This window comes from Apostichopus japonicus, chromosome 4 (assembly GCF_037975245.1).
Source record: "Apostichopus japonicus isolate 1M-3 chromosome 4, ASM3797524v1, whole genome shotgun sequence".
Taxonomy (NCBI): domain Eukaryota; kingdom Metazoa; phylum Echinodermata; class Holothuroidea; order Aspidochirotida; family Stichopodidae; genus Apostichopus; species Apostichopus japonicus.
This window is the reverse complement of record NC_092564.1, coordinates 3168248-3191320: the sequence shown is the minus strand read 5'-3', so window position 1 is coordinate 3191320 and position 23073 is coordinate 3168248. Positions and strand designations below refer to the sequence as shown.

Below are 23073 nucleotides of genomic sequence, written 5' to 3'. Positions count from 1 at the left end.
CCCTTTATAACTCTTATTGTATTATCTTATTTGTGTAATACACATCACTTCATCACCCCCCCCTCCCCCCCCCAAAGGAAAATATGCATACTAGCACTGCAATATCCAATGCGCAAATTGGGAAACTAGGAACAAGTTTTCTTTTGAGACAAAATGAGGTGAAAACATGTTAGTTGCTAATGTAGGAATCTTCCGAATTAGAGTTTTTTTCTTGTTAATATCTTCACAATTTTTTTCCATTCAAAATAGCTTTGAGTTTGACCCACAGAAATTCATTAAAAGTCACAGGCTTAGCCAGGATTTGAAAAGTTGTATGCACGACTGTCACGAACGACTGTGTTCATTGTACGTGTATTCAGTATACGCTGGTCAGGGTGATAAGTAGGTCACTCGTCGTGACTGACAACTTGTGCGTTTTTTTCTGGAAGCGTCGAGAAATGATGGCGCTATTCGGTATTAACGAGTGCAAATTTCCAGAACATACGGGAAGTAATTTTTAGCAGGTGACCGGATATCGTCGACCAATGAACGATGCACTATCAGTCGTATCTTCGAGACATGGATGATTCTCGATGTTTTTCCGTCAGGATTCCTGGAAAAGAACTTTCGGGAGATTAAACCCGGCTATATATAAGAAGAGATATTTTCGGTGAGGGAGAGTTTAGTTCAGAGTTTTCCGATCTATTGTAAAAAGAAATTCATCTGAGATAAAAGATTAATCGAGGGGACGGACGGAGGAACCGGTGGACTGTTTGTTTATAAGATTGGTGCGTCGTTTAACCGGGACAGGCGTGACTTCGGCAGAGTTTTTCGGAGTTCACCCAGGAGGAAGCCATCCTTGGGATACAAACGTTGAGTCGAATTGGACCAGCGGGGAACGGTTTTGCTCCTGACCAAGTCACGGGATACCAGCCTACGAGGGAGAAATCCCGACATCGTTGTTGGTGACGCAAGGAGGTCAGAACAGCTACGAAAGGAACCGAGAGCCGGCACGCGCCGCGTAAGATAAGTTAAGTAATCTTTTAAAAATTTAACGGCCGTATAATCTTGTAAAATCTGTCTGTAATATTCCAAATTTCTAGTACCAATAATCCTTGTACAAATCAGTAGAGATCGTATCATTGTAAATATATCGATTTTGTTAACTTTCAGAAACCTCTCAGTAGTCTTTTGGTCCTTTGAGTTTACTTCCCTGAATCTATCTAAAATTTTATTTTTATCGGCTTTGAAGGCCAAAGGAAAAACCCGGGGTCGCAACAGAGGGGCGCTAGAGGGTGCCATTTTGTATTATCCCACGGAAGTTGTGACAATTAATGGGGGCTTATCCGGGAATTGTTTAAAAGATAGAAACAAAACGGGAATTTTTTAAAAGATAGAAACAAAACGGGAAAAGTGTAAAACACCTGAAAGGAGTATATCCCGAAGTGACTTACAAAACTGAGAGGTTTCTGAAACCATATATATTTGATATATTGTTATTGGTACATGTGTTTGCCTGACTGAATGATGGATATTAGAGAATTAACTGAGTTGGGGGCTAAAATGGGTCTTACGGGTGGCGAACTCTTAAAATTCGTCAAAGAGCAGCAGCAGATCGCTCGTGACGAAAGGCAACAAGAAAGGGCTGAGGCGGAAAAGCAAAGGGCTGAGGCGGAAAAGCAAAGGGCTGAGGCGGAAAAGGAAAGGGCTGAGGCGGAAAAACAAAGAATGTTTGAATTGGCTAAACTTGAAAAGCAAGCTGAGTTGCAGCAAAATAGCAATGGCAATGCCGATTTGAATTCCTCCCGTAGCTCCACTTCAAGCCGCGAGCCAAGTAGAATCCCCACGCCCAAAATGCCTCACTTTGATGAGAAGGAAGACCTCGACGCATACTTGCTGCGCTTCGAGCGATTCGCAACAGCGCAAGAGTGGCCAGAGGAACAATGGGCATTAAATTTGAGTCTGTGTCTAAAGGGAGAAAGTCTCCGTGTTTACTCTAGGCTGCCACCCGATGACTCACAAGATTATCAAAAGCTAAAGAAAGCCCTGTTGAAACGATTTCAATTCACAGAGGAAGGCTTCCGTCAGAAATTCAGACGAGAAAGGCCCAAAAAGGGAGAAACATCAATTCAATACATGGCAAGGTTGGAAAATTATATGGCCAGATGGTTGGAAATGGGCGGAATTAACAAAACGTTCGAGGAATTTTCAGATCTCATGTTGCGGGAGCAGTTCCTAAATGTATGCAGCAAGGAATTGGCATTATTCCTGAGAGAACATGATTGCAAGACTTCTAAAGCGCTGTCAGAGCTGGCTGACAAATACTTAGAAGCGCATCACAGGGATCTTGAAAAATGTGTAAAATTCTTCCAGCCAAATCAGGGAAATGGGAAAAAACCTGACGGTAACCCCAACAGTCAGGAATACAAAACCAAAATTGTGGACGCGGGTGAAAACAGAAACACGCGTTCAGCCATAAAATGCTTTGTTTGCGGGAAATTGGGGCATAAGGCAAACGATTGCAGGCAGAGGTTTAAAGCGCAATCGGCGGTTGCGACTGAAAATGCCAAACCCGACAAGCTAGGATTGAGCGATGGGTCGCAAAAAGATCATCGTAGCGGACAATCCGCGAATCTGTGTTTGATGAAACAAATCAAGGAGAGTGACAGCTATTCAATTAATTTAGCGTGTGGTCACGAGATCCCAATAGTCAGTGCGGCGTGTGAGGAGCCTACCGACATTACTGAGAAAATTTTGTCAGATGTTAAGGAGCGCATGCCGGTGGTTGAGGGCTGTCTTAAAGGGAGGAAGGTGTCAGTGTTACGCGATAGCGGGTGTTCTGGTGTCATTGTTAGGAGAAATTTGATCTCCAATGATCAGTTGACCGGTGTAGATCAACTGTGTGTACTAATTGACGGTACAGTGAGGAAGATTCCAGAAGCTATCGTGGCGGTGGACACGCCCTTTTTCACAGGATCCCTCAAGGCTCTCTGTATGAAGAGGCCAGTGTATGACTTAATAATTGGGAATGTTCCTGGTGTTCGAGGTCCTGAGAATCCCGACCCAGATTGGAGTGTAAAAGAAGTTCCAAGTGAGCAGTGTGAACCTCACAATGTGGAAGAAACAGCTAGTGTTGAAATAGGAACCAGTGTTGAGTCACGTGATGAACCGGAAGTCGCTGCGGATCAAAGGATTCCAAGTGATGAAGTAGGCGATGACTCAGATATTGGAGGTGCCGTAGAGACACGTGCACAAAAGCAAAAACGAAATGAAAATCTGAAACCCCTAAAAACGGCTAATGTTCATATGGATGACGTAACACCTGAGCAATTGAGACAAGCTCAGAAGGAGGATTCAACCCTCAAAAATTGCTTCAAGCATGTTGGGAATCCCAGACCACTGAAAGGTAAAGAGGGGATCTCCGAATTCATTTTAAGGAATGATATTCTATATCGCAAAGTTTCGGGGAATGACAAGCCTAGTGACCAATTGGTTGTACCCGAAAAGTTCAGAAATCAAGTGATGAAACTGGCTCATGACAGTATTATGGCGGGTCACCTAGGGATAGCCAAGACAACTGACAGAGTTCAGTCTCAATTCTACTGGCCAGGTGTAGGATCCGACGTAATGCGTTACTGCAAGTCATGCGATATTTGCCAGAGAACATGTGATAAGGGAAGGGTCACCAAGGTCCCATTGGGTCACATGCCCTTGATTGACACACCATTCAAGAGGGTGGCGGTAGACATTGTCGGACCGATCAGTCCTACTTCCAAGCATGGGAATCGGTATATCCTAACACTTGTCGATTATGCAACGAGGTTTCCCGAGGCAGTTCCATTGCGTAACATAGATACTGAGAGAGTGGCAGAAGCTTTGGTGGACATATTTTCAAGAGTGGGAGTCCCATCTGAGATCCTGACTGACAGGGGGTCACAGTTTACCTCAGATGTGATGAAGGAGGTGAGTCGATTACTGTCACTGCGACAACTCACCACTACCCCCTACCACCCGATCTGCAACGGTCTAGTTGAGAAATTCAATGGTACCTTGAAGAGGATGCTAAAGCGCATGTGTGAGGAGAGACCGTCAGACTGGGACCGCTATATAGGACCACTACTATTTGCGTATAGGGAGGCTCCGCAAGCCAGCACAGGTTTCGCACCGTTCGAGTTACTCTATGGTAGGACAGTGAGAGGTCCTATGGCCATTTTGAAAGAGATGTGGACATCTGAAGTGGACAACCCTGAAACTAAGTCAACATATCAGTATGTCCTAGATTTGAGAGAACGGCTAGAGGAGACTTGCGCTCTGGCTAGATCAGAGTTACAGGAATCGTCGGAGAGGTACAAGAAGTACTATAACCGGAAGGCTAAAAGTCGCAAGTTCAAACCAGGTGATTTGGTGTTGATACTCTTGCCTACTGATCAAAACAAGCTGTTGATGCAGTGGAAGGGACCATTCACCGTATTGAGTGAAATTGGCGAAGCGAGCTATTCAATCGATGTCAATGGGAAGTCGAAAAGTTTTCATGCAAACCTGCTGAAAGAGTACATAAGTAGGGACAAGTCAAATGTGGTTGGGACTACAGTCATTTCAATGTCTGAGGATGAGGAGCAGGAAAGTTGTTTCGAACTGCCTGCGCTGCAGACTAATCAGAGTGAATCGGCATCGGATGTTGTCGTAAATGACGAATTAGGTGTAGGCCAATCCCACGAGGTTAAACGAGTGTTATCCAAGTTCACTGATGTCCTGACTGATGTACCTGGCAAAACTGATGTTCTCAAATGTGATATCAAGTTAACTACTGATAAGCCAATCAAAGCAAAGCCTTACCCAGTACCACTCTCGATGCGAGATTCGTTACAAGAGGAAGTTAGGAAAATGATTGACATGGGAGTGATTGAACCTTCAAACTCACCTTATAGTTCACCTGTGGTGTTGGTACCTAAACCTGATGGCACGAAGAGATTCTGCGTGGATTATAGGAAGCTCAATAAAGTAACCACGTATGAAGCTGAACCTATGCAAACCATGACAGAGATATTCTCGGAATTGTCGAATGACAAGTACTTCAGTCGAATCGATCTAACGAAGGGATATTGGCAGGTTGAAATGACACAGTCAGCAAAAGAGAAGACTGCCTTTGTGACACCAGATGGGCTATGGCAATTTAAAACGATGCCCTTTGGATTGGTTGGGGCACCGGCAGTTTTCACTAGGTTAATGAGAACCATTTTGAGAGATGTGCCAAATGTTGTCAATTATCTGGATGATATTTTGATTCATACCGAGACATGGGATGAGCATGTAGAGTGTTTGGAGTTGTTGTTTCAGACGTTGAGAGAGAGAGCGGACTGACAGCTCGTCCGAGTAAGTGTGAAATAGGGTTCACTAAATTAGAGTTCTTGGGCCACACAGTTGGAAACGGGAAGTTGGGCCCGAAGCAGAGTACCCTTGATAAAATCAAAAACGCTCCAAAACCCGAGACGAAAACCCAATTCAGGTCGTTTCTTGGTCTCACGGGATATTACAGAGACTATATACCAAACTACTCTGCACTAGTTGCCCCACTGTCGGACCTGACGAGGAAGGGTTCACCCAATAGAGTGATTTGGGGAAGCGCCCAGGACAAGGCGTTCAATGATCTGAAGCAAGCGCTTATTAATCCACCCCTTCTCAGGCTTCCTGATGTAAATAAGCAATTTGTTCTGAGGACCGATGCATCCGATGTAGGGATAGGTGCAGTCCTACTACAGGAACATGAAGGAGAATTATTTCCTGTAGCGTATGCTAGTAGAAAGTTATTGGAGAGGGAAAGAAATTATTCAGTGATTGAGAGAGAATGCCTAGGATTAGTTTGGGCAGTACAGAAATTCCATTTATATCTGTACGGAAGTGAGTTCGTCTTACAGACTGATCACGAACCACTCACTTATTTAAATAGAGCAAAGTTGCTGAACTCAAGAATTATGAGATGGGCATTAGTACTACAAGAGTATAGATTCAGACTAGAATCAATCAAAGGAAAGTACAATGTTGGTGCAGATTATATGAGCCGAATGTAAGCGGGTTATTCATTCATTTAATCAGATGTAGATGTGTTGATTGTAACACTATTGATTGTTGTTATGCTATCATACATTTATGATTGACATTTATAGTTTTGTCGGATTATAGAATTGTTTATAGTTTATAGAATTTGACATTTATGGAATTGTTAGTTTGAGTATTTTGAGATGGTTATCAATATTCATTAGTTATGTTTAATTTAAAGCTACATACACGTCAATTTATAGATGAAATATTTAAAATATTTATCTTAAAAGGGGGAGTAATTGTCACGAACGACTGTGTTCATTGTACGTGTATTCAGTATACGCTGGTCAGGGTGATAAGTAGGTCACTCGTCGTGACTGACAACTTGTGCGTTTTTTTCTGGAAGCGTCGAGAAATGATGGCGCTATTCGGTATTAACGAGTGCAAATTTCCAGAACATACGGGAAGTAATTTTTAGCAGGTGACCGGATATCGTCGACCAATGAACGATGCACTATCAGTCGTATCTTCGAGACATGGATGATTCTCGATGTTTTTCCGTCAGGATTCCTGGAAAAGAACTTTCGGTAGATTAAACCCGGCTATATATAAGAAGAGATATTTTCGGTGAGGGAGAGTTTAGTTCAGAGTTTTCCGATCTATTGTAAAAAGAAATTCATCTGAGATAAAAGATTAATCGAGGGGACGGACGGAGGAACCGGTGGACTGTTTGTTTATAAGATTGGTGCGTCGTTTAACCGGGACAGGCGTGACTTCGGCAGAGTTTTTCGGAGTTCACCCAGGAGGAAGCCATCCTTGGGATACAAACGTTGAGTCGAATTGGACCAGCGGGGAACGGTTTTGCTCCTGACCAAGTCACGGGATACCAGCCTACGAGGGAGAAATCCCGACATCGTTGTTGGTGACGCAAGGAGGTCAGAACAGCTACGAAAGGAACCGAGAGCCGGCACGCGCCGCGTAAGATAAGTTAAGTAATCTTTTAAAAATTTAACGGCCGTATAATCTTGTAAAATCTGTCTGTAATATTCCAAATTTCTAGTACCAATAATCCTTGTACAAATCAGTAGAGATCGTATCATTGTAAATATATCGATTTTGTTAACTTTCAGAAACCTCTCAGTAGTCTTTTGGTCCTTTGAGTTTACTTCCCTGAATCTATCTAAAATTTTATTTTTATCGGCTTTGAAGGCCAAAGGAAAAACCCGGGGTCGCAACAGAGGGGCGCTAGAGGGTGCCATTTTGTATTATCCCACGGAAGTTGTGACAACGACTATCTGAGCGGAGGGCTACCATCGGTTGGCGCGGAGCGTACTAGAAAATGTTTGGTTTTACAAACCCCTCAGATGGCCGGAAACGGCCCTTCCCGAGTGTTCATTCTGGTTCCCTGGCCTCTTCCTAACTTGAGGCAGCTCAATTTTTATGTAGAAAAAAGGCACATTTTTAACCTGAGGAAAAGTGGGGGGGGGGGCATATATTTGCAGAGGACAAGAAATTCGGGCAAAAGTCCTGAAAAATTCGGGCAGCCTAAGAGGAGAAAAAAAAGATATATATATATATATATATATATATATATATATTTTTTTTTTTTTCTCCTCTTAGGCTGCCAGAAAAGTCCTGAAAAATTCGGGCAGCCTAAGAGGAGAAAAAAAAGATATATATATATATATATATTTTTTTCTCCTCTTAGGCTGCCCGAATTTTTCAGGACTTTTGCCCGAATTTCTTGTCCTCTGGAAATTTTGGGGGCAGTCTGCCCCCCTGCCCCCCCCCCGCCTCGTACGCCTATGCACGGTTGGTAATTTGGTTTCAAGTCATCAAATTGTAGACTTTCAAATACTATCCAGACGGCCGTTCTTGCTCTTTACCAGGGGCGTCGATATCACCCCAACCCGAACGGTTAAAAACTGGAGGAAAATACGTATATGTTTTCAACATATTGGTACTGGATGCATAAACAAGAAATAAATACGATAGTTTGAATAGCCCGTAGCAGGGTTCGCAGGTTTCTTCCGGGGGTGGAAAAAACCGCGGAATAAACCGCGGTTTATTCCACTCGGAAGAAATAGGTTACTTCCAGTTTCTTCCGGACAAAATGGAAGAAACTCATTTTTGGGGGAAAAACTGTTGATAAAGTTTCATAACAACCTGCAATAATTTCTAACTATGTAATAAATGGACAAGAAGCACTATAGCGTCATCTAGGTAGTCTATATCTAGGTTTGGAGCACATGACCTGCTTACCATATACTGTACAGAATATAGTACTAGGCTACTAGCATCGGACAATTCAGGGAACAACTTTGGGCAAGCAATATTTTGCAGACTAGAATGGTCCTGATTATAGCCTACTTCTTAGTTGAAAACTAGTTTCTGAGTGGAGGGGCAACTGTTCCCTGGAAACTAGTGTAGGCCTTCTACAATGCACACTCATTACTATGATTACATTGACCACTGTGACCATATTTTGTGGAGATTGTACTCAAGACATGAGGGTTACAGATTCGACTGGAAGTTGTAGTGTGAAATTAGGGCTGGCTCGTGGCCAGCTGTGTTTAATTGTGGATGTTTGATCTTTTTGCTGTTGGGATGACTCCTCCTGTTAACTACAATTGTAATTTAGGGAGTTGCAGAAATTAAACTGTTGCCTAAATCTAACAGTTCGGCTATTTTCTTGGTGTTCATTGTATTAAATCCTCAGTGCATGGGCCAATCCAGGTTAATCATTCATACAGTATGAGTATGGCCAGTTATGCAATTCTGGTTGATGGGGGGGGGGGGGGATCGCGAGATGATAAGTAGTCCTTCAATATTGTGATTTATATAAGCAAACATCTTTTGGTGTACAAAAACAACCCAAAATTATAATCAAAACAAAAATATCATATTTTAATGGTTTCAATGGTATGCATTTCAGTCAGATGGTGGTAAACTATTTGTCTCTTTATCATGTATGTGGGCTGTGCTGCTTATATGCCACAGTTTCTTCCAGTTTCTTCCGGTTTCTTCCAGTTTCTTCCGGAAGAAACTGGAAGAAACCTGGAAGAAACAGGTTTCTTCCAGTTTCTTCCACGTCCCCGGAAGAAATAGGTTTCTTCCGGAAGAAACCGAACCCTGGCCCGTAGCAAAGTTTTGAAAACAGAAGTTAGATGAATATCAAACACCTGTATGGAATAAAACCTTTCGAAAACGTCATTCACAACTTCGTGTCACCGTCAAAGACGTACTGAATTTCGAGAAAATTTCGAGAATAAAAGTTATCATTTCGAGCAAGCAAGTTAAAAGAATGAGGAATTAATCGGAAGTTTTAGGAAAAAATGCTAATCATTGAGAAACAAATTTTCCAAAATTTGAGATAAACTGTTTAAACTATCTTTATCCCATCTGGCAGCCACGTGCTCATCTATGAAAGGCAATTTTCTTGAGTAGATCACCAAACTGTCGGTAATGGTGTTCTTCCACCCCTGTCCCCCACCCCTATTCGCATGTGAATGCCTTCATACGCCTCTGAACTAATCTGCTTTACGGAAAACGTGAGTACAGTGAAATCCAGGATGGGATAGACTCAGGTACATCTGCAGCCAATTCAGTGTGCAGGCGCGTAGCGAGGAATTTGTCAAGGGAGGGGCGAAACTGTAGGCAAACCATCAGAGCTATAGATACGGCATTGCAAACTATTTAAGCGTAGCGCCACTATAGGTTGGCGCGAAGCGTACAAGAAAATTTTGGCCAAAAATGCCTCCCAGATCGCTGGAAATGACACTTCCCATGCCTTGTAAGTTGCATCTAATCATTGTCTATTTTGAAATTACTAGCGATATCATAAAGAAAATTTGCTCGGGGGGGGGGGGGGGAGGGCGGTCGCCCCCTTCCCGAAATGCGTCATGTTCCCCGACGACTCGGTCGAGTTCAAGACCAGCCACAGTTGGTTCCATAGCAGGCGTCCATACACACACACGCGTTATGATAGACCATATATAGTATATATATATAGATACATTAGTGAGAGAGGAAAAATGGAACGTCAAAAATGGAGTTGTCGGTGTAAGGGGTAGGGTGAGGCGCACGCCCCTCCGTAATCCTCGATCTGTCACTGGCTACCCTGTGTATATAATAGGGATCAGGGCTGTAATTATGACTGTTCCTCTTTCTCTTCCCGAGGTCTTGGGGTTTATCTTCTACTCCCTCTTTTTCTCCTTTTTCTCTCTTTCTTCTTTTTCTTTTCCCTTCCTTCCTCTTCTCCTTTTCTTTTTTCCCCTTCTTTTCCCCTTTTTTCTTCTCTTTTTTTCTCTCCTCTTTTCCTTACCCGGGGGGCGCGCGCCCCCAACGCCCCCCTGGATACGCGCCTGGTTAAATAGTATCAGTCTCACCCTAGCTAGCACCGAAGTGCAGTAAAGACGAATACTCGATTTAATTTTTTTTTTTATAACAGTTATATTAATTTCTCGATATTGCACACTCAAGTCATTTGAGTGAATTACTGCAAAGGAGTTACGGTGCAGTTAACCTTGAATGTGAGAACACGATTTTCTAGATATGACAAACGTCCGGATAGTCGATGTTTGATATGCCCTTGTCTTTTACTATAACCATGGCAATAACGGTATATGGGACCAATGCGTTTCGTCATACGATCGGCCATGTAAAGTAAGTCAATATTTACTGTACCCCTGCACTCTGTATTTGTGTCATATGTAAATATGCGGGGAGGCATATTCAAACACTCCTCTACGTAAAACTGTTGTTACCAAAATGTGGATATGCATAATACTTGGATCCAGCGGTGCGGGTAGGTGTGGGAGTACAGGGTTACATCCCTCGTAATCCTATACAAAAGAAAAAGAAAAAAAAATGTCAAATAAGGCGTCAGTATTTAACAGACGATTCAACCAAATCACTCGAGAATGACGAAGTAATCTCGCGTCTTGATTACTGCAATTCGCTGCTTTTTGGTGCACCACAATCGACTTTGAATAGGCTGCAACGTGTCCAAAACACCACGGCACGTATAATCACCAGAACTTCGCGTTTCTCTCACATCACACCTGTTTTAAGAGATCTTCATTGGCTGCCTGTTCACCGTCGTGTCGAGTTCAAACTAGTACATGCATATAAATGATAAATCCATTCATTTTCAAGCACCTCGATACTTAACTGATATGCTAACTGTGTACAAGCCTAACAGAACATTAAGATCGACCAATTCCCTTACACTAGTGGTCCCCAGAGTAAGGACTGCTACATATGGCGACAGACAATTAAACTTTTGCTGCTAGCAAGCTATGGAATACATTACCAAATAATATCCGTGATGCCAAAACATTAGCCACTTTTAAGAAATTACTTAAAGGTCACTTTTTAGGAATATCACTGTAAATCTATATTGTTTTTATAATTATTCCTTGGTGTATATATATATATATATATATATATATATATATATATATATTCTTTATATTGTTATTTAAGCTGCGTCGATTTTATTTTTCATATTCATATTTTAAGGATTTTGTCTTTAATTTGTTGCCTTTGTAAAGCGCTCTTGAACATGGTTAGGGCCTAAGCATGAAAAGAGCGCTATATAAATCTGGTAAATAAATATAAATAAACCTTACGCGAATAATTACGTATAATTGTAGCTCTAATTAATTTGTAGGCTAAATATGCCTCTGAAGACAGAATTGCACGCTTCCCTGTTCTTGTCTGGAGGACTACCCTCCCCCCCCCCCCCGCCCCTCCAATATGGGAATGGATTTCAACTTACCCAGGGTCACACCCAATCCTTTTCAAATATCTCTATCTGCTCCATGAAAGTAGCTGAAAAAAGTTTTGGTGAGTTGTGTAAAGTAAGTTAACGGTAAAATAAGACATTTCAAACATATATAATTTTCGAAATGTAACTATTAACAAAATCCATTCCCTTTTGTCATTTTGGGATACACAATATTCCAACTATTCAGCTGAGTTCTTTTGCTTGGCACAGCTTACAACTTGGAACTGTTGTAAAACTTTCGAAAATGCAATAAAAATTGAAGGAAAAAAAATATGATGTCATATAAATTAAGAAAGAAATCTTGCCCTTCATCTATCGAAACCGAATAGTCATTACACTGTTCAAAGCAAAGGTACTAGTTTCACGATTTATCGACTGCGTGTCACTTCTACTGTAGACTAACGAAGACAGACAAACTCCTAACGTTATTTGTTTACAAGCTAACGATATTTCTCCAAAGACAGAGAATGCTAGTTTAAAATAGAAATCGATTTCTTAGCCACTGAATATAATGACCTATATTGAAAGTATGAGAAATCGCTATTTCGTTACAAACCTAATGCATGAAGTATAAGTTATAAAGCGAAAACTCTATAAGGAAAAAATAAAAATCGATTCCTTAGCCTCGTGAGAGTTTTAACATCATTTTATGTAGTGAACGTGAAACTATTAACCGGTATGACTCAGACATACAGTAAAATGCAGAAATATTCGTAAATTACAGAATTATAAGAAACCGAATAGTCAGTACACTGTTCAAAGCAAAGGTACTAGTTTCACGATGTATCGACTGCATGTCACCTCTACTGTAGACTAACGAAGACAGACAAACTCCTGACGTTATTTGTTTACAAGCTAACGATATTTCTCCAAAAATCAGAGAATGCTAGTTTAGAATAGAAATATTCGTAAATTATAGAATAATAAGATGAACAAGATGATACAGATTTCAAAGACCCGCAACGGAGAGTAGCTGCATTTAACAAAAATTAAGTTATACAGTGAGTCAAGAAATTGCGATAGAAATGTTTGATGGTGGAAAGTTTATAAACCCTGTGTGCTTGGCATGAGAACATAATCCAAAGAATAAGCGAAGAAAATAAAACATTACGCAACATTGTCGCGTTCACGGGGAAGTCGATGATACGAGAACATAAAAGGAGATTCGTCGAGTGGTATACAAAATTTATTTTCTACTGTACCAGTCTAACAAGGAATACAATGTAGTCTAAAGGCCCGGTCACACTACAGCGATATTTTATCGAAATACGGTCCGATTTTTCCGATTTAAGGCCGAAGAGTGAGGTTTGTGGTAGTGAATGTAATGAATGCAGTAGAATATTCGAATACCTACTTCAAATCTGAGGGGTTCTAGAACTGACTACATTCTGAAGTGACGTCACATCGAAAAGCGATAAAAATCGGAAGAGAAATCGGATAGCTAACCGATAAAAGGAAACGGAGTCAATATCAAAAGTTAGGAGAGGGCTATTCCACATCGGAATGGCTCAACAGATAGCAAATCAGGTCCTTTATCACTGTGGCTAGAAGACCCGAACGAAAAACTGTCTGTTTCGATTCCTCTGGGAAAATCGGATAGTATTCCGATAAAATATCGGTATAGTGTGACCGGGCCTTTACTGTAGCCAATCGGTCGAGGCGATTTCACTGCACGTGGCTACATCTCACTGTTCTGTGAAAATATCATCTTTACATTGAACTTGTTAACCTCTAGTTGAGACTAAATTGTGAATACAAAACAATACATAAGTATGTATATGGGCAATTTGTACATGCACTAAATCCAAGTGACGATTCAATAAGAAATATATTGCAGATTTGTACTTTTGTATAAAATACATAACAAATTCACAGAAAAGTTCACCATTGGGAAAATATAAGAAACGGTTCACAGACTTGATTTACTGATTTTGAGAAAATGTAGGCAACACTTAGCAAATTACGAAAGATAGATGGTTACAACTTCTATAAAAAAAAATATTGAACAAGTTAAACCTTTCAAAATTGTGAAGACGTAAAGTCCGGTTCAAATTCTCTCCCAAGCAGTAGCCATCCATCACATACCTGACCCTTAAAGGCATTGAAGACTCGCCCCAAACAGCGTGCCGCCATCTTTAAGAAGTTAACTTTCCGTTGCTTGCAAGTGAAGTTTTTCTCTTGTCGCTACAAAATACAGACAGTTAATGATACGTGATACCTTGTTATCTTTAGCTGGACCTGAGATGTCCATCGCTGAACCGTTTGTACACTGTGATGTGGGTATTGACCGCAGCTGTAAGTACTGACTGTACACTAGTGTCTACTTACCGACGGTAGCAAACTGTGTGTATTTTCTGGGATCCATGGTGGTGTCTAACACTTCTGTTACACCTCATTCGAAACTAGGTCAGATTACCGGCATCATACGTTTCTTTTTGCGCGAGTCTTCACACCCTTTAATCCATGTTGCACCGTTAATGGAATTTAAACTCGCAAGATCGTCTACCCTGGACGTCAATGCCAGAAGGGAGGATGATCCATCTCTTCAAAGCTACCGTATGTCGTTACACAATTTATTTCTTTACCTCTCGGAGATTAGTTAATTAAAAAACAATTAAATAATAGAGGGAGTCCTAACCAAGAAAACGATACATTTTGTTGTTGCGAACACAACAATTTATAAATACATACATATAAGGTAACGTCTAATTTACTACATCTACTTTAAAACTTTAAGATTAATGTAGTGTTACATACAATCCTTGATAATATTGAAACAAACTAGCAATGTGTTCCGTGGTCTTATCTAAACCAAGTGACAATAGACAATCAGCCTCTATATATACACTGTGTTTAGTATTTCAATTGGGATATTGTGCATCCGCTTTTATTCAATGTGTACAATTTTTACACAACCGTCGTCTCCTGATGAGGCTGATGTTGACAGTTTATACCTTTAATATTTGTGCCAATACAATACAATAGATAGGAGAATTCAATCGGAAACCAATACTGCGAGCACAGTCTGTTTGCAATCCATTTGATGCACTTAATGCAAAGTATGATTACAGATGGGAGGTAAACTTCTGCACGGATGATTTATGAAGGCTGTTAATATTTAATATAGTTTCCATTTACATAGATAAAATGCCGTATATTGACATGTTCAATGTATACTGTATGTGCTAGTTTCAATGGGCATTTAAGATATAAGGGTGTCAATATATTGTTAGTTGATAACTCTATAGAATTCAACATTTAATGCATTATGTTTTATAAGCAAGCACGCATTTCGGATCCCACATGGCCTGTCTTTCTTGGAACGTGTAGTTCATGCAAACAACAGCAAAATATTGTAAACTATACAATTGTGAACACAGACTATTTCGTCGTGTAATTATCGCTACCCTTGCCGGATACAGAAGCTTATTGGTAATTGACCAATGATATCCCTATATCCTGTTGTAGTTTTGCATAGCCATAGCTAGCGGATTGTTGAGCATATCCTTATATCCTGTTGTAGTTTTGTGTAGTCATATGCTGGTGGGTACTTGAGCATATCCCTATATCCTGTTGTAGGCTTTTGTAGTCGTAGCTGTCAGTTTCTTGAGCATAAACCTATATCCTGTTGTAGTTTTGTATAGTCAAAGCTGGCGGATTATTGAGCATATCCTTAGATCCTGTTGAAGTTTTGTGTAGTCATAGCTGGCGTGTTCTTGTAGCATATCCCTATATCCTGTTGTAGTTTTGTATAGTCATATGCTGGCGGATTATTGAGCATATCCCTATATCTTGTTGTAGTTTTGTATAGTCATAGCTGGCGGGTTCTTGAGCATATCCATATATTCTGTTGTAGTTTTGTGTAGTCATATGCTGGTGGGTACTTGAGCATATCCCTTTATCCTGTTGTAGGCTTTTGTTGTCGTAGCTGTCAGGTTCTTGAGCATATCCCTATATCCTTTTGTAGTTTTGTATAGTCAAAGTGGGCGGATTATTGAGCATATCCCATATCTTGTTGAAGTTTTGTATAGTCATAGCTGGTGGATTGTTGAGCATATCCCTATATCCTGTTGTAGGCTTTTGAAGTCGTAGCTGTCAGGTTCTTGAGCATATCCCTTTATCCTGTTGAAGTTTTGTGTAGTCATAGCTGGCGGATTATTGAGCATATTCCTATATCCTGTTGTAATTTTGTATAGTAATAGCTGGCGGATTATTGAGCATATCCATATATCCTGTTGTAGGCTTTTGAAGTCGTAGCTATCAGGTTCTTGAGCATATCCCTATATCCTGTTGTAGGCTTTTGAAGTCGAAGCTATCAGGTTCTTGAGCATATCCCTATATCCTGTTGTAGTTTTGTATAGTCATAGCTGGCGGATTGTTGAGCATATCCTTATATCCTGTTGTAGTTTTGTATAGTCATAGCTGGCGGATTATTGAGCATATCCCTATATCCTGTTGTAGGCTTTTGAAGTCGTAGCTATCAGGTTCTTGAGCATATCCCTATATCCTGTTGTAGTTTTGCATAGTCATAGCTGGCATATTGTTGAGCATATCCTTATATCCTGTTGTAGTTTTGTGTAGTCATATGCTGGTAGGTACTTGAGCATATCCCTATATCTTCTTGTAGTTTTGTATAGTCATAGCTGGCGGAATATTGAGCATATCCCTATATCCTGTTGTAGGCTTTTGAAGTCGTAGCTGTCAGGTTCTTGAGCATATCCCTTTATTCTGTTGCAGTTTTGTGTAGTCATATGCTGGTGGGTACTTGAGCATATCCCTTTATCCTGTTGTAGTTTTGTGTACTCATAGCTGGCGGGTTCATGACCGTATTCCTATATCTTCTTGTAGTTTTGTATAGTCATAGCTGGCGGATTGTTGAGCATATCCCTATATCCTGTTGTAGTTTTGTTCAGTCCTATAGCTGGCGGGCTGCTGAGCATATACATATATATCCTGTTCAAGGTTTGTGTATCCATATTTGGGGGGGTCTTGAACATATCCCTATGGTATGTTGTATTTTAGTTTTGTGCAGTCAAATTTCTCACGGTCTAATTCGTGTTATATAGTATATAATATTCCAGACGAGATATCCAGATCCACGGTCAGCCAGATGTTATGCACTAAATGTATAGAAATCAAAGTTAGAAATTTGAGTTATTATATACCAATTTACTAATGAATATATTGTTATATCAATTAAATAATAACAACTATATGGCTTTGGGTGGGGCGGCGCTGGGGTGGACGAGATGACGAGTATTCCAGGGTCATATGAGCGAATCAATATTTATAATTCAAAACATTTTAATCATGAATTTTACCAAAATCGTTAATTGCATGTGACTCGATCATATATTTATGATACGTACACGGACCGTCTGAGAATCAAACGTAAAAGTTGACAATAGTGAATAGGTGCAGGATATCAATACTTATAATATTTTCTGATAGTTATGTGATATGTATATATTGCTATAATCGATTACTCACCAGAAATATCCAAACAAAGATCCAAGGCAAACAAAAGAATGTAATAATACAATGAAGACAATGGTTGACGCCGCTGTGAATAATGAAAAAAATAAGAAAAAAAATGGAGGAGATGAAAGCATGTAGGAATAAATCTGATGACGAAGTTGTGTCCAACGTCTTTGGAAATAATATTATTTTTTTTTGTGGTGATTTTGGTATATGATAATATTCGTTATTTAGATCAAACATTGTAGTTTAATAGCTTGACAGTAGAAGAAGACCCACAGATCCACACGTACCACCCACCACGCCAGACCCTTTCCTTAAGCACAATTCTATGTGCACCGCAGTGCTGCCTAAACTACCCCCCCCCCTAACACAAAGTATATAAATGCAAGGTCGTGAAATCAAATCGAGAGGCAACTTACGCTTTCTGTACAGTTGTTTGCTGGATCACTACTGTGTTATTAGTTGGAATGGGTTGTTGGGTCATTACCATCACTTGTCCGGGAGGGGCTGCCTACCGAAAAAAATGAATGTACGCAAATTACTTTCCGGGAAGCTGCAGTTTTATCTTCTATTCATGGACGGGTGGAGCGGGGTGTGGGGTGCGAAGAGAGAGGGGGTGGGTGGGCGGGGATGTGACTGGTAGAGGAGAGGTATAAGGTAGTAGGGTAAAATATATCTCGAGGGCTATTTTGTTTCAACATGGTTCAACATGGAGGCAGGATATATAATGGAGAACGAGTCAATTGTTCTGCTGGTATAATAAAAACATTCCGGGGTGACATGATACAGATGTTGACCTATATGTTGACCCCATGTTGACCTCCATGTTGACACCAAAGGGTGTATAGTACCTATATCTACACTCTACGTTTTAAGATGATCTCAATGTTTGGTGGTGCTATATGTCAAGGATGATGGTCAAATGCACATGTTTTTGTAATACATTCTCCAAAAATTGACATATTTAACACATTTAAATTATCCTGGACCTTAAATTTGGCAGATTTTGGAATCATTATCAGTAACAGTATATGAAATCCAATTCCTTAATGTAATGGCTAGGACATCAGTCAGCGACAAGGCGCTTAGCCGGCCTGCGAGGTGTGAGTGGGATAAGCCAAAGTTAAGTTTAAGTAATATGCGTCTTTACGTATGACTTTTCATGAAACCATATAGGCTCTATACCCTCTACTACGAATTCGAATATTAAGAGGGTGTAGCACAAACAAAGTTCACCTTCTTCTTCTTTGAGAAAAGGTTGTTTTGGTATGGGGGATTTGATGCTAAAACGTTATTATATCCGCAGTCAGCGTGCGTGTGTCATAATGCATGTAAGCCACTTGCAAATATTTTGCGGGGTGGAGGGGGGGGGGGGGCACGTACGTATTCCCGTGCACTCTACCAGTGGCTACGGACTTGCATATGTTAACGATATAAAACATGTTACAAATATACATAATAGTATACGTGTGGGTATATACACAGGTATATTTTATCTCAGTGACCCAAATGGAGCGATGTTGTGTTTTTATTATCAAAGTTAACTTGTTGAGAGAAATCTCATTCTATGCTAAGTATGGCTGATGTGGAAAACCTTATGAGAAGCATATATAACGTTGTGATATAAAAACAAGTAGCCTATTCAGTATAATATATATCAGATAGATATATAGTATTGCTAAGCAATTCTTGCCGTGCCCGAAAGTTTCCGTGGCGGAGGCATCCTTATAGCGTTTGACACGTTCGTGATAGCTACATATAGAAAACGGGGAAGTTGCTATACTGTGAATCTGGGCGTTTTATTCAGCAGGATGATTCAAGTAAAACAGTAATTCTACGATTTGCTAAAGTTGATTCTTCTAATTCAAAATCATGGAATTTTGATGTAATCCATTCTGTTTGATGCTTCTATAATATTTTCTTCATTAAAGTTATGACCGAATCCTCCGGTGAAATCCGCTGTGTGCATACAAAACATATCAGTTTACAATAAACACATCCATTGAATACATTTTTTTTAAATGAAATTTTGCGGATCGCATTATGACCGGTTTCTAACTCTAACAACTTTCTATGTTAAACTTTTTCCATCTATTCCTAGTCAAGTTGTAAATAAGAACTTACCATTCTCCTCTCAGAATCTGTTCTTCTGCTAAGGATACGAACGAAAAAATTCTTCTACAAAGGACTGCGCAAAATAACCACTCTCTTGAAAATATTGCCTAGAATTAATGAATATAGCCTATGCCTATACAAATCGAATATATGCCTATATAAGTTGAACTATGCAAGTTCTTATGCACTCAAAATGGTCGTCATGACGGAACGCGTTGTCAAGGTGACACCTTTTACATGATCATTATTATATTAATGTTACAAAGTAGCCTATTGCTCTGCATACTTCACGGTCGTCTGAATGCTATATATAAGTATGATTATACAGGGAGTTACTTGCTTCATAATCGAGTCTTATCATCAGGGGTAGGAGTGGGGGGGGGCAGAAGGTGCACGTGCCCCCGCTTTTTTTCCAAAATAGCTAATGTGCCCAAATAAAATGTGCCCCTTTGATGAAGAACTGTATTTTGGATATCTCAAGCCTTTGTTAATCTCAATATGTTATTTTAATTATTTATTTTTAGTCTGTACATGCTATTTTTAAAATGGCATCCCATATCTTATTGTAGCATGGTTAACAATAAACAATCTCAATAAATAAAAAATCAATGTTGCAGCGCACCATAATAGTATTGATAGCATACTAACACATCATATATATTTAAGTGATATGGCCAGTGTGTATTGGTTTATAGCATAACGAGTGGTGGTCGTGGAATGAGACATTCACGCATAGTTTCCCTCAGTTACGATAAACAGAAAAATCCAACGCAGAACCCCCCCCCCCCCCCCATCATCATATTTGAAAGATTCTCTAATCTCTGTATAACATCCTACGGACAGATGGACGCATTAGCTCGGTAAGGACAGCCCACTAGTAGCAGTCTGCCGTGAGAGGCTGTCTTCCCGTCATCCATTGGAACTAAAATATATGTTTGTTTTTTTTGTAACACACACAAAAAACAAAAATGCTGGAAATTGTTACTAATTACCCATCTATTCTTCAGCAGTCATTCTTTAAACCATTCCATCTCAGTACATTCTTTCAATCTTCAGTAGGAATGCCACTAAACATGATCCCATACTCACCTTATTTGACTAACAATAAGTCATGACATTCCGTTCCCTCAGTCCACGTCCCAGCCACACTGCTGTTCCTAAATATAGCTATGGTTTGATTCCGAGGTGACTGGACAAAACGTGATTTATTTTAGAGCTGTTCTGATTATACCTGGGAGTGAGGAGGTATATTTAGCTAAGATCATGTGTAGTATCGGTTCCCTTTCGAGGGGAATGGTGATACACACCCGACTATGATCACACAGTCACAGCCTGATGCAGGGGCCTGGGTTGAGAGCGGATCAGTCGTTCGGTAGGTTGGTTTTTGTGCCCAGGTTCTTTCCTGGGTGACTTTTCTTAAAAAGCATTATATTCGCTTCTCAGCCTTTTGGCTAAGATCATGTGTAGTATCTGTTCCCTCTCGAGTGGAATGGTGATGCAAACCTGACGATGATCACACAGTCACAGTCCCGATGCAAGGGGACTGGGGTTGAGAGCCGTTCCGTCGTTTGGTTGTTTGGTTTTCGTGCCTATAGGGTCTTTCTTGGGTGACTTTTCCTAAAAAGTGCTTTCTTGTGTATGTTGAATTTATTCCCCCTATTTTGTAATTTACGTTAAGTTATAAGAGTGGAAGCTCCGTTCGTATTTGTCTATTTTTTTTTTCTGTTGTTATGTTGTGTTGCCGTTGTAGAATTATGGGGGTGGGGTGGGGGGGGGGGACAGGGCCTAGTTACCGACTCGTAAGAGCTTTCAAAAATGAGCTTTCTTTGAGATTAAATATATAGGGGAACAGAATCTATATTTGCATATATACAGTTATTCATCAATTCTGAATGAAACTGATAGTGCAGGCAATGTCTTGAAATTGTTTAGTACAAATCCTCCAGAATCCGATATCGCTATTCATTCGACGATGTCGTCAAGACGACCAGGCCTGACTTTTTCCACGAAAATTAAGAAATGAAATTTGCAATACTTCATTTATGATTTTTTTATAAAATATAATTAAGTTTGGTAAGAAGGTTAGTATGGCAGATAAAAGGATTGTGCATTCACTGACATTGTTTGACATGTTTTGTATAATCCAATCAGAATCCAATATGACCATACGACGATGTTGTCATGACGACCAGACCTGATTTATTAACGATGGCGTAGAACTTGTTTGAATAGACAAACACAGTCATGTTACATAGAATGTTATCATTTAGATCCGTAGGAAATTTGTTTGAAGTATACAATATCTACACAGCCTATAGCCTATACACAACGCAACTTGCGCTTCATGGAAATTTTAATTTAACTGTTGCACCGCCCAGGTTTCTTATATTTTAATAATATACCCGTATGGTTATATATATAGATAGCAAACACTTTATCTTAAATTTGAGTTTACCAATACGTTAATACAAGTTCTTTTTACTGTGACACAAGTTTACTCTCTGATTTCACACAAACAAGGCAGATTACGGAGGGCGTATACTTGGTGATTGAAAACAGATAATTTTTAACATGGTTGGATATATATATATATATATATATATATATATATATATATATATATATATATATATTGTTTGGAGTTAAAATGATCATCGGAAAGTCCTTTAGATTTACGTCTTGAAAGATAACGGAATGTCAAACACAATGGTCGAACATTAGCAAGGATTATTGTCATCCTTGAAACGTTTTCCTGCATAGGCCTATATCCAGACCATTATATCACACTATGCTTCCAGTGCAGGTTGCATTTCCTTACCACATTTAATTTTGAGAAATGACCCTGCATGTTAACATCTGATGTTCAACAATTAAAAGAATAGCTGGTCTGGACAGACTGGACTGTCTAAGACACCGCCGGTCCATTAGCTCAGATGCAAACAAACTTGACAAGGAAAACATATTAGTTTTATGGCTTCAATTGACATGTTTTGTTTAAAGGATAAAAATGATTGAACGTCGCCCATTGATGGGTGCTCTGTTGTTCATAAGAAGTTAAAACATTGAGTTGTTAGGTTTTCTACAATAGATTAACTTTGAATGTCTGCACAGTGCGTGGCCGACGTGTGTAAAGGTGTATTCCAGAGTTTCAGCCTACATTAAAGATTAATATTTTGAAGACCGGAATAGCTAAAGAAACAAATAGAGCAACTAGCATTCGGATTTTATTTTACATTTCCTTGTACTGTAATAATTTCTTTATGGCAAAGACTTCTTACTTAAGTCCTCCTTTAACTGATCGTGTATTTGGTGATTATTATTATATAGGGATGTTAGCTGCGAAACGCCAATCTTAAGGTAAATAACACTGTTTTTCCTTTTGGCAAGCTTAATCTTGGGGTCAATTCAAATGACTTCTAAGATTCTGTTACATCCTTAGTCACCTCCGGCTGCCTTCCCGTACGTATAGTTATCTCTTACGCACATTCGGATATATGGGCTTCGTGCGTCACAGAAAGAACTTCCCTTTCATATACCCAGAACTGCTTCGGCATAGTCCTCATTAAAAATAAACGCACTAAGAACACGGTTTCATGTAGCATTGATTTTTGTCAGTATTGTTTAAACTATTCACAAGATGTGCATATATGACAAACAGTATAGGCCTA

General features: G+C 39.9%; 1 protein-coding gene, 1 long non-coding RNA gene and 1 pseudogene across 2 annotated transcripts; 2 read left to right on the top strand and 1 right to left on the bottom strand.

The window, feature by feature from the left end:
- Window positions 1–2115: 2115 nt before the first annotated feature.
- On the top strand, window positions 2116–5340 carry LOC139967098 (uncharacterized). Its single transcript, XM_071970818.1, has one exon. It carries the CDS (start codon window positions 2116–2118, stop codon window positions 5338–5340), a length of 3225 nt encoding a protein of 1074 aa, XP_071826919.1.
- Window positions 5341–12807: 7467 nt separating this feature from the next.
- Window positions 12808–20160, bottom strand: LOC139966154 (uncharacterized). Its single transcript, XR_011792489.1, has 4 exons — window positions 19415–20160; window positions 17710–17801; window positions 17300–17372; window positions 12808–16929 (listed from the first exon to the last, which is right to left on the bottom strand). It is a non-coding gene; the product is annotated as an uncharacterized lncRNA (long non-coding RNA).
- Window positions 20161–20836: 676 nt separating this feature from the next.
- LOC139967137 (U2 spliceosomal RNA) lies at window positions 20837–20913 on the top strand (annotated as a pseudogene).
- The last annotated feature ends 2160 nt before the right edge of the window (window positions 20914–23073 follow it).